Source organism: Heterocephalus glaber, unplaced genomic scaffold, assembly GCF_053883595.1.
Source record: "Heterocephalus glaber isolate CG9 unplaced genomic scaffold, H.glaber_assembly_v1.0 deba00001454, whole genome shotgun sequence".
NCBI classification, from domain to species: Eukaryota; Metazoa; Chordata; class Mammalia; order Rodentia; family Bathyergidae; genus Heterocephalus; species Heterocephalus glaber.
In genome coordinates, this window is record NW_028258303.1 from 4,212,319 (window position 1) to 4,224,935 (window position 12,617).

General features: G+C 39.3%; 1 protein-coding gene across 17 annotated transcripts in view; it reads right to left on the minus strand.

The window, feature by feature from the left end:
- Bmpr1b (bone morphogenetic protein receptor type 1B) overlaps positions 1–12,617 on the minus strand; it is a 444,906-nt gene that overhangs the window by 17,862 nt on the left and 414,427 nt on the right. For all 17 annotated transcript variants that reach the window (XR_015452872.1, XM_013073337.3, XM_013073339.3 and 14 more), the window contains 2 exons: positions 6,950–7,142; positions 5,888–6,185 (listed from right to left, as the gene is read on the minus strand). Coding sequence is in view for 16 of the 17 variants with exons in the window: in XM_013073337.3 (XP_012928791.1) it covers positions 5,888–6,185; positions 6,950–7,142 (491 nt within the window). In the remaining variant the exon portion in view is untranslated. The remainder of the gene's footprint in view (positions 1–5,887; positions 6,186–6,949; positions 7,143–12,617) is intronic.

Below are 12,617 nucleotides of genomic sequence, written 5' to 3' on the forward strand. Positions count from 1 at the left end.
TTGTTAATATTTGTTAATATTAAATGATTATATAGGTGTCTTTTAAAAATACTTTTCTGTATATTTATAATATCATAAATGCCTGTCTCACACACACACACACACACACACGTGTGTGTGTGTGTGTGTGCGTGTGCAAAAAGAACCCAATAGGATCAGGAACTAACGAAGGTATATTTTAAGTATTAAGAGACAGGTTATGGGGCTAAGGTTCTAATGATCCAAAGTGATCTATAAGCTGGACAAGAAAAGTCAAGTTTTGACCAAGGAGAGCTGAGAGCGTCCTGTCAGAAAAGTGGATTTTGCATTAAACGCAGGGAAGCAGGGCCTCCTCCTTTCCCATGATGCAAGGTCAGAGACCCCAGCACAGAGGAGTTGTGACTGCAGAGGAGGGTTCAGAGAATACAGGAATGGATCATTCCACCCAGCTATACTTTTACAATTAATATTCCCATTAGACCCAACAGGGCTTTTGTTCCTGTTAACATGAGTACCAATGAGATGCAGACTTTGGTAGGCTTGGGAGAAACTAAAAATAAAATTTGAATAACACAAGGGATATCACATAAATTCCTCTCCAAGAGATGAAAGCTTTGTCTCAGAATCAAACTTTAATAATAGATATTTTGGGGCTTGGGATTTAGCTCAGTGGTTCTGCCACCTGCCTCACAAGCTCAAAGTCCCAAGTTTGGTCCCTGGTACAAAAAAAAAACAAAAAAAAAAAACATATTTTTCATAAAAATTAGGGACAGTGGGGCTGGAACCGGATAAAATAAAAAATATTTACAGTTTATTGAGTAAGGAAAAATAAATGCAATCAGGTGAGGATGGGGATATGAGGCCCTCAGCTAGGGAGAAGATAGGTCTTTCCTGCTAGCCTAAGATCAAGAGATATTGAGATGGAAAATAGACAGGAAGAAAACTGGTGGCATGAATGTCAGGACTAAAATTTATGTAACATAACTCCCAGTAAAGATGCCCTTGCCTAGTGGTGGTTTGGGAAAAACAATGTGTCAGCAATTACATTATGAGGAAAATGTACAACATATGTGAGAAATGTAAGAGACTGATGTGCCAGAGAGGGAGCAAGCTCCTCAGGATTGCCACGCGTGTTGTGAAGAATGCCCCACTCCTTACCACACTAGGGAGGAATGGGATGTTAATGTCTAATTGTGTTTGAATTTCAAAATGCAGGGCTGCTCTCAGGTAGCCATACTTCAAGAGGCCAGGAAATTAAGGTCCTATTTCTGACCAAAATCGCTCATTTGGCAGTGGCCATACAAAACATCATCATGGTGGAATAAGAGAGCACTGATGACCAACGAGCTTCCTCAGTGTGGGCGTCAAGTGGCTCTTCCAACCCAGGGGGGACAGGAAGGGAGCGAGGGTTCTGGGCTACTGCTTGGAGTGGGAGAGGGAAAAAAGGAGGGCACTTTGACACTGTTTGGATGTAGGATGGCGCCAAGCCAGAGCACAAAGAAAGGAAGGGCCATGTCAAGACTCCAAGGTCCTCTTCCACCCAGAGGTGCCAGGCAGACACACTGAAGAGAGGATGGTGGGAGCACAGCACTCCCAAGGGAGAGGTCGATCCTTCACTTCCTTTAGGGCATCAGTACACAGTGACAGCACAAGCTGAATGTTAATACGTTTATTATCCCAACTGCCCTCTGCCCAGTGAAATGCTCCCGTGTGCAGAGTGGTGCAGTTCTTTTCATGCAGGTTCATGCTTAAGTCTCAAGAAATCTTACTCTGCTTAAGTCTTGAGAAATCTCAGGGTTTGTCAGAAACTGAACTTTACAGCTAACAACTCTTTCATAGAAGGTGGATTTGGCTGCAGAGTCTTTGACGGTCGCTAATGAGCTCAGCTCTGTGACCTCTGCAAGTCATTCAGCTCTGCCATTTTTTAAAAAACAACCCTGTGAGTGAATAAAGCAAAAGCAGTGCCAAAAATAACGGCATCGGAAGGACTCAGGAAATTCAGTATCCGCTGGGCTAGGCCACCCGTCTCTTCAGTAATCAGACAGTTTGACACTCACCAGTCAGGAGATGTGTACACCAGTCTAGTCTTCGCTGTAGCTTTTCCTGTTTAAAATTTAATCCCAGAAAGAACCTGGGCCAGGATTTATTGTCCCCCTAGGAAAATATTTTATTCTGACACTGAAGTACCAGAGGGGCTGCTTGATCTTCCAGAGGTAAACGTAAAAAGCTGCAAGGCCTTTCATGCGCCACTGTTTTCTCCTCCCAAGGGAGAGGTAGGGTAATGGTGCTGTCTGCCAGGCACAGCCTGAGGGGAATCTCAGTGGAGCAGGAAATGAGCTGGGGCTTACATCATTTTCAAAAGAGTGCAGGGAGAAACCAAGGCAGGGAAACAAGTTGTATGGGCAGGAAACCTCTGAGGCACCATCTTAGTGCTCTCTCTTCTCTCTCTCTCTCTCTCTCTCTCTCTCTCTCTCTCTCTCTCTCTCTCCTTCCCTGGGAACCTTCCATAAATAATAATTTAAAAGCCTAAGAGAACAGTTAACACCATGTAGAAATTAAGGGGAAAAAAGTTCTCACAGGATGTTCACCTATGAAGTCTGAAAATGCAGCACTGTTTGCTATGACTCCACTTGAAATAAAATACTCTAAACACCTGTGCGTGTATACACACACACACACACACACACATACATACATGAAACAGTCAGGACAAGGATGAAAACTAAAGAAACATACAGCAAGATTTATTTAAAAGCTAGGCTAAAAACTAGGAGGTACAAACTTTAAAATGTAGAAGAGAAAAATATGAAATGGACCTCTGACATTATCAAATGCAACCTCTATTTAATGGAATAGGAAACTGAGGCCTGATAGACCAATGTCTGCCAGGCAGTCTGTATCTAGGTGAATCTGTGCAGACAACATCCGAGACATCATCTCATCCCTTTCCTACCCGACCAGCAGCCAATGTCACTGAATTATCCCTTAAAGGAATCCCTTCCACTACCTGGGAGATGGGCCTACATAAAACTTGAGAGGATTAATTTCAGAAATATAATAGATATTCTCTTTAAGGTCTATAGAGAAGATGGGTCTCAATTCCTTTGCTATTGCCTACATTTATTTATTTAAAATGATGTAGGAATACTTACAATGAGTGACTATGTGAGGTCAAATGGGAAATAAGTTATTAAATCTGGTGTGGCTCCTGCTTTTAAGGACTAATAGGAAAGACAAGGCATGCACCGAAATAACTGTAATACCAGGCAGACAGGAAACAGTCAGGAAATGACGAGAGAAGTGAAGAACTGAGTGCCATTATTCTTCACTGGGGGACAAATGAAGTGACTTGGAGGGAACCCTGAAACCGGATTAAGGCACTCACAGAGGCAGGGACATCCCAAGATCTAGACTGTGGAATCACAAGCAAGACTATAGCAAACATGGGGTACATAAGGAAAAAACACCAGTTCAGTTTAGCAAAAGAAAGCATACAAACTGGAGAATTGGTAGACTATAAAATGGGAAAGGCAAATTTAGTCCAGCATGTATAGGTTCTCTGGAGCTAGGAAAAGTTGCTTTTTCCTTAGTCTTATAGTCTAAATGGAATCATTTGTTTATCCATTATATAAAAATGTTAAGCACCATCTTAGTAATGGGAAAGAAAACGGGATGCAAACCTGAAAAATACATGTTATGTACCTCCAAAGGGCTTACTCTACACTGGAATTGATAGATTTGTCATCAATGATTGCCTTAGAAAGTGTAAGAAATGTCACGATAATAAGCAGAGGGTCCCACTGGAGGGTGTGACTAGATTAAAAATCAGACTTGTTAGACAGCAAGATGTCTCTAAGGAGGGAACTGTGAAGAGCATTAGTAGTTTAGACGGACAAATGGATACGAGTGTCCAGGTAATAACAAAGCCTGTTAAATACCCGAGAATGTGAGAAGTACAAAGTGTTCGGAAGAAACACAGCAAATGGTAAATGGTGAGGTGGAACAAGGCTGAAATAGGGCAGGGCCAGCAAAGAATCTACTGCACCAAGGGACTCTACCTACACTTTAACCCAAATCTGTGGGTTAAGTTAAAATGATGTCCAAAAGTAGGCATCAAGAAAATAAATCTGGCAGTACATGTAGAAAAGATGGGAAAGCAGAAGTATTACCTCAGAATTCGGAAAAATGGTGCAGAGGGCCAGCCTGGCTAGGTAAAGTGGGAATGTCATGAAGACAGATTCATTTAGTTTGGAAAACCAGGAATTAGGGAACGAAGGACGATGTTAGGCACTCCACACTTTAAATGGATGCAGCAAGACTGAGAACTGGAAAGAAAAGCAGGAAATCTCACAGGGGGAAAGCGTGTGATAGGAAAAGATGAGCAGAACCAGTGCAGAGAGGTGGAAGCCTGAGCCACCAAAGGCACCTCAGGAACAGAGCTGAGAAAGGCCCAGACTGAGGACAGGGTGCAGGAAGAGAAGGCTCTGGCACCAAAGATCCATGCTGCCATTAGTAAAGTAGTGTCAGGAGAGAACGGAGCAGAAGGCAAACTTACAGCCATTACAAATGACCAGACTGGAAAAGCAGATTACCTTTTGGGGAGTGAAGAACAAGGGAGGAGGAAGAGGCTGCTTATCTGGGAAGCATAGTGAGTTTCTGAGGAGGAGATGTGATAAGGGTTGCAGGTCATAAAAAAGAAAAAAAGAGGGGCTGGGGATGTAGCTCAGTGGTTTTGCCACCTGCTGTGCAAGCACAAGGACCCAAGTTCGATCCTCAGTACAAAAAAAAAAAAAAAACCCAAAAGGGAAAAGGAGTTTAAAAATCTTTATTGGCAAGAGGTTCATATTTTCTAACATATCTGTAGAGCAAATCATTTCTTTTTCATTGCTTTGTTTTTAAAGATCAAGAACTTCAATTTGCCATCTTCTAAATGGTGGAGACTCAAATATTTGGAGTCCATTATTAAATAACACTTCAGCCTTTACCTGCAGAGTAAAATACTAACTCCTCAGTTCTTCCCTGTTAATTTTATGTTCCAAACACTTAACCATCTCCATAACTTCTCCTTTGTGCCTTTCTCCATATGCTGTGGAGTTCTCTTTGGAAAAAATCCAAAAGAGGGTCCAACCATGTAATAAAGGATGAGCCTAAACTGAGTTTTATAAAGAGGTAGTTCTATTTTTATAATGCATGCCATTCACAAACTCATTCTGTACATTTTGCTTTCAGAACAAAGGTACTTTTCCTCTCATTAAATAACGCTGGAGAGAAAAGAAGCTACTCTGATTAAAATGCAGGTGAGTAAAATAGAGTCCAGCACTGGCCTGTCCACTCTTCATTGTGCAGAGGCTCTGTCACCTTGGGGGCCACAGGAATCTGAACACCACTGTCAGAACTTTTCGGTCTCTGAGCCCAAGTGTTCCAACCACGGTTTAAGCCTCAGTACGATACTGCTGGATACTGGCTGTGTTTTATCAATTTCTAACGTTTCTCACAAAACACCTATGCAAGCTCTCTCTCTTATACCACACAGGAAGCAGTGTCTGTGGACCTGACAGTGCTCTCATGAATCCTTTCCCATTGTCACATGTTATGCGGAATTATGACCCCAAGTTCCCAAGCATTCCCCACTTCTTCTATTCAGCTTCCTGTCAGCTACAAACCGAACGTGAACAGTCTCTAAGCCCGGTCACCATGGAGCACAGAAACAAGAGCACTGACCTAAACACATTGGGTTACAAACAAAATATTTGGTGGCATTTTTTCCTTCCAAGAAGTTGTTGAAATGAATGGAACTCCTCACCTACTAAATAGACCTCAGAGCACCGAGCTACAGAATGTGCATAACATCTGCACAAAGTGACGGCAAAGAATCGTAGGAAGCATATCTGTTCATTCTGATACTAACCTAATAAATTTAACAGCCAGGCCCAGGTCTGCTATACAGCAAGTTCCATTTTTCTTCACCAGGATGTTCTTACTTTTGAGGTCTCGATGGGCAATAGCTGGTTTGCCTTGAGTACTAAAGATTTCAGTGTGTAAGTGACACAAGCCGCTGACAGAGGAATAAGCTAATTTCAGCATCGACTGAGTGTCCAGGGTGGAGGACTTCAGATAATCATAAAGAGAGCCATTTTCATGATAATCTGTGATGAGGTACAACTGGGTCCAGGACCCTGTCCCTTTGATATCTGCAGCAATGAACCCTAAAAGTAAAAAAAATAAAAGGATTGAAGGTATTTTTGAAATATAATCAGGAATAATTCATACTCTAAAATATCATTCTTTCTTGATAGATGTCTTCTGTCCAGCATTCACCTTGTTTCCTGATTATGCCTATGATGGTGTAAAATTATGAATACCAACTAGAGGAAAACAAAATTGTAGGGATACAGAAAGATTAAGAGTTTGTATCCAAAAATAGAACCACTTTCTGATCAGCAGTTGATATATAAATTCCTTTACGGTATTACAGTTACATGTGAGACGCTGTTTATAAAACTGTCTTAAGGCATACACATCACTGATTAGCTTTCCCCTCTTCCACTTGAATAATCCAGGCAAATATCTAGCCAGGGAAAATAAGAAGTAAATCAATTTCCAACACAAATTCTTGCCATAAATAAACCCTACCGATAAAATGCTTCTAACTTTGCACAACATTTAAATAAAAATATGCTCCTTCAAATCCCTAAGAAAGCTTTAGAAACTCTTGTATGGCATTAGCAATTCCTGTCTCTGAAGAAAGGACATCTGAGAGCACCCCATTCCCAGCACCCATTTGCAGAAGTGCCTTGTTCATTCCTCCTATGTGGTTTCCCACTAGCATCCTGTGAGGCTCTTGGGCTGACACCAAGAAGAAAACTTATATATGTTCCATAATGGCTTAGGCAGATGAATTAATATTCAGATGTTTACAGAAAAACAAGAATGCTAGCAACCCCCACATTGCCATACAGACTTCTCTCACCCAGAATGTTTTCATGCCTCATCAGCACCGTCTGGTATATCTCTGTCTCCCGGAACCAGCTGGCCTCCTCCGTGGTGAAGAACACTTTCACGGCCACCTTCTCACCGCGCCACTTCCCCATCCAGACTTCCCCATAGCGGCCCTTTCCAATCTGCTTCACCATCTGAATCTGCTTCGCTATCGTCCTCTGGACCTGTTAAATCCCCAAACACTCTGTTAGTGTATTCACAGCACTAGAGATTTGTTTAATCTTTCTTTTCTCTACAGAAGAAATAATTAATGCATATAAAATATATTTAGTCAGTAATTTTCTATATATAGGCAAGTTATTTGTATTTATTAGTTTATGCTGTTCTCTTTCAAATGTACTTGAGACTGGGGATTCTAAATGCTCAAAATATTGTTGCAAATTAGCAAATATTTCATTTTACCTATTATAATTTTTAAAAAGGAAAAATCTTAATGAATTTGCAGTAGTTAGCAGAGAGAATAATCTCACTTTCACCACTATAATTGGTTATTAGAGACTCTGAAAGAACTTTGCCACCATATAATTAATCATGGAAACAATAAAACATCAAAATTGTAACACACTTTTGGGCATACAAAGAGATAAAGAAAATCTCCAAGCAGGGAAAAGAAAAGAAGAAAGGGAAAAAAAAATAAGGAAAAGATGGAAGGGAGAAAAAACCCAGGAGGAGGAAGGAAAGAGTTGAGACCAGAACAGGGAACAATAGTCATTAAGTGCATAAAAAAGACAGGCTCCTGCCTGGGTTGAGAATAATATCTACATGGTATGTGGAGTCTAAACTTTGACTCCCTTAAAACTAGAATTTAACCTAATATTTCAGCATTAAGCTTGGACTATCAAATGGTACTAAATTTGCTCTAGGTTGGTGGCATGCCATGCCTCTTGGTGAAAACAAATTACAAATCCTTTCCTGAGGAAATCTTTTGTATCATACTTTTCATTCCAAAACTATGGTGGGATGAGAGTACTTTGAGAGTCTTGCATCAGTAAAACTTAATCATGGGTGCAATATAAAAACTGTAATACATTGGTGGGCTCACAAGGAATAAAACAAGGGAGGGAGGGAAAGGAACAAAATAAATATGGAGAGAAAAAGAAGGAAGAATGTGAGAGGAGAGCTTATAGAATAAACACCTTAAAACAAAAGGAAACAGTTATTAAAAATGAGAATCAAGAAAACCAACCCACAGAGATTTAACACCCTCAGATTATATACTGCAATTGAGAGATATAAAACATCAAATAACTACATGAAATATTTAAGAACCACTGAAAAGCAAGCAGGAAGAGATTACTGATAACTACACTTTTCAGGTGGAAGAGTTGTCAGTCAAAATGCAAAATGGCAGATTAAAGAGAAAAATTAAACAATGTTAACAAGCTGGAGAGAAAGTTACTTACGCTATAAGACAGCTCCAAAGAGTCATAAATAATTCAGTAAAGACAGAGAAAATATAAGAGTTAAGTGACATCAAGGTTCATTGTTTATGCATGTATGATCATCTTCCCATCTGTACTTACAATAAAATATTTTAAGAACACTAATATCAATAATTCCATGAATGAAAGGGCTGCTAAACATCTATGGCAATTCACATAATTTGGAAGACAAACATAAAGAACCTAGGTCAAAAGTCTTATAAAATCTGATCCAAAAACTAGAATGTACTCTTTTTACAGATATGCTTTACCTCAAGTAAAAATTTAGTTTTTCTTTTTGTCTTTGCACTTTTAAGAACCATAGAATTACACTGGGCCAATCAAAACAAACCAGAATACTCTCACCTCATAGACAACTAACCAGCAGCCTTGACTATACATTGCCTTATATGTAACAGATTTTACAGATTAGGATAGGGACATGGGGGGCCATTATTCTGTTTACCACAAGTATCTATCAGTTAGGATCAATTCTATTTTTTTTTTCAGAATAGGTGATTTTTTTCAATTTAAAAGGTAGTGCTACTTGCTATCAGAGTCATTATTGACACTAATATCAGACAGAAAGTGTTTTGGAAAAGGACAGTTATTTATCACCCAAAAAAGTTTTAAAAGAGGGCTGCAGATGTAGCTCAGTGGTAGAATATTCCTGGGTTCAATCCTCAGTACTGTGAAAACAAAACAAAGAACATGCTATGAACCATGGAGCCTGATGGGAAAAGCAGGCAAGTGCACACAGAGAGCAGGCTTCCTCCCTTCCCCTCCCTCACACTGCCCTGAGAGGTGGCCTTCTGTACACTCCTGGCCTCACACAAGGTGACAGGAGCTCCTGCTCACTAAGAAACCTGGAACCAAGTACACAGCAGTTAAATTACTCACTTGAGAGGAAGCTTTCCACACTTACTGAAGAAATATTATGTTCAATGTACAGATGTTACAAAGCATTGCTCCTGTCAATCCATGGAACATTTCCTAACACAAACAGTTTGCATCTGCTTCTTTTCTATGATAATGTCTCTTCTTCCATGAAAGTTTAGACAGAATTGGCAATGCTGGATAGCACAGAAACAACTTATCTCTAAGAAGTATCGCTAAACTATATTCAGAAATTTAAAGTATACTTTTACTTTGAGACTAGCATCAAAGGATCTGAAAATATAACTTGAAAAGTTGAAAAAGTGATTTGAGTTTTTATTTGACTTAGAAAATGTTTCTGATCTTTCTGTACCTAAATTTTCATTGTACATTACATTCTTGGATATCAAGTTTTAGAAGTTTGATTGTATAAGTAAAATGTCCTGCAGTACTCTGGATCATAAAGTGTCCCTCCAAGCCCATAGTAGAGGGGATGGTCTGCAGCTCTGTCCTTGGGAGGTGGTGAAGTTGTTAAGAGGTGGAGAGAGGTGGAGCCTCTCTAGGTCACTGGGCCCGTGGATATCAAGGTGACTGTGAAACTCCCATTTTTTTCACTTCCCAGTCACAAAATGATCACTTCTACTTCTCCTGGCAAGATATGCTGCTGCCACATCCCAAAACAATAGGGCTAACCAATTACAGACTAAAACTTCTAAAACTGAGAGTCAAAATATAACTTTTCTCTTTCAAGTCAATTATCTTAGTACTTGTCACACTGGTGGGAAGCTAATGCATCTGGTACCATACAATTACTGTAACTGTAGTTACAAAAAAGAATTACTTCATGTGAACTGGGTACAAGTCAACGTTTTAGGAATTACAAGGAGTTATCACTATTCCAGGATTATCATCTTATTTAGTAATCAGATAGATATCTGACAGTATCTGACGTTTAAGTCCATGTCCATACTGGTACAAGGGGAGGACAAAACACAAAACATGTGGCCATAAATAATGGTTTGCACCCTCTCCTAAGATCTGAATTAGCGACAGGAACAATACACACACCCCCACACATACACACCTGTATACACAAATAGATGGTTGAAAATACTTTGATACATATTGTAAAAAATTTTTACAAGAGTCCTTACTCAAGAAGATTAATGTTTAGTAATTTAACTTTTATTTTTTACAAGGTCAAATAGGGTACATATTACAGTAATATATACTATTAAATATATATTAAATAATCTGCCAATCTTTTATATATATTTTATAAACACATACATGTGACACACAGAGAACAGAAATAGACACTATCTTAACTGTTCAGAACAACTCTGATACACTTTTTTGAGAAAGAAACAGCTATCTTATGCAAAAAGTGAAGATCCAAAATTACAGGCATATCTAATATAATGTAATAAACACCAGGTTCAGGTATGTGTTCATATGTAAAGCATTATGCTGATTAAATAAATAACAAATCAGTGTCACAGTGAGGTAGTCACTCATATAATACAATACCCAGAAAGACTACTGTATGCTCCTGTACTGTTTACCCTAAAAACCAAATCTTAGAACCAGACATTAAAATTTTCTATACTGAACTAGGCTCTGTAGAACCTCCCTCCCATGCTGCCCAATCAAATGTATTTAATTATTGTCTTTAGTGCTTGTTTCACCTTTTACAAATGTTAAGAGCAAAGATTCGGGAGGCATATCACCTGGGGGGCAAATACTGGCTTCTGCAATAGTCAGCTGGTTGATATACCTAGGTGTATGTCACCTGACATGTAACACAGGATATATTTCTAAAACTGTCCTGTGCTACATATTGATATTTACATAGATAACAGGGTGCTTATGTAATAAAGGTAGCATGAAATAATACCACTAAGTGACATCACAGTTGTCTTAGCTTGGTAGAAATACTCTATGAAGTCCCTCGATGAAAAAAAATGCATCTAATGATGCCCTTCTCAGAACCTGTCCCCATCATTAAATGACACATGGCTAAGCCTTTCAGGCTGCTATAACATCTCCCCCAGTGCAGAGGAGCAGAGCCCCACCCAGTGCCGAAGAGGTGACAACAGCACACCATTACCCCATTCAAATGAGAAGAAACATAAACAAGTCTCAAAACCAGACTTCCAGATCACCTAAAGCAACCCCAAAGCGGAAACTAGATGAGATACTCTGATACTCAACCACCTGGACTCCCTGAACTGGCAATGAAAGAGGATCTGGAAAAAATGAAATCAGAAATAATTTCTCGGAAAAGAAGAGAGATTGTGCCCATAGTACAAGACATGATTAATAAATCTAGAGCGGACACAGATAAAAAATAGAGGAGCTGAGGACATGACAGAATCCCAACATAGGAAGCAAACGGAACCCATAAAACAGATGCAAACAGATTTCCAGGAGATTAAAAACTCCATTGAAAGTTTATGCATCAGAATGAGCCAATGTGAGGACAGGATTTCAGATACAGAAGATAAGATTGCAATTAGTGACCAGGAAAAGAAGAATTGCTTTAAAATGGCAAGGGATCACGAGAAATCCATCCAGCAGCTGCTACACGATGCAAAGAAGAATAATATAAGACTGATCAGAGTCAATGAAGTAACAGGAGAGAGTGCAGATGACATAAAAAAAACTGTTCACAGAAGTGATGGCAGAAAACTTCCCAAGGAGGGGAAAAGAACTTGACATACAGATAAGTGAGATGTATAGGACTCCAACTAGCCTTGATCAAAAAAAAAAAATCTACACATAGGCATATAATAATTAAGATTCCAGAAACACAACAGAAGAACAAAATTCTACAAGCAGTTAGAGAAAAAAAAATCACATACAAAGGAAAGCCCATCAGAATCACAGCAGACTTCTCAACACAAACCCTCAAGGCAAGAAGAGCTTGAAGTGATGTACTGCAAGCCCTAAAGGAAAACAACCTCCAACTCAGACTGATGTACCCTGCAAAACAATCCTTCAAAATTGATGGAGAAATAAGATACTTTCATGACAAAGAGCACCTTAGGAACTTCATGAATACCAAACCAGCACTTCAAAAAATTTTAGGCAATAACCTAGGAGAAGACAACGAGGATCATAACCCCAGGAAGCCCAGCAGAATGAATGCATCAGGCACGACAAGAAATTAAATGCAAAGGTGGAGAATCCAACAAAAAGAAAAAGTCATGACAATGATAAGTCAATATGCATCAGTTATAAGCATCAATGGTAATGGTCTCAATTCACCAGTCAAAAGAAATAGACTGGCAGAATGAGTCAAGAAGCAAGATCTAACAATATGCTGTATAAACACAATTC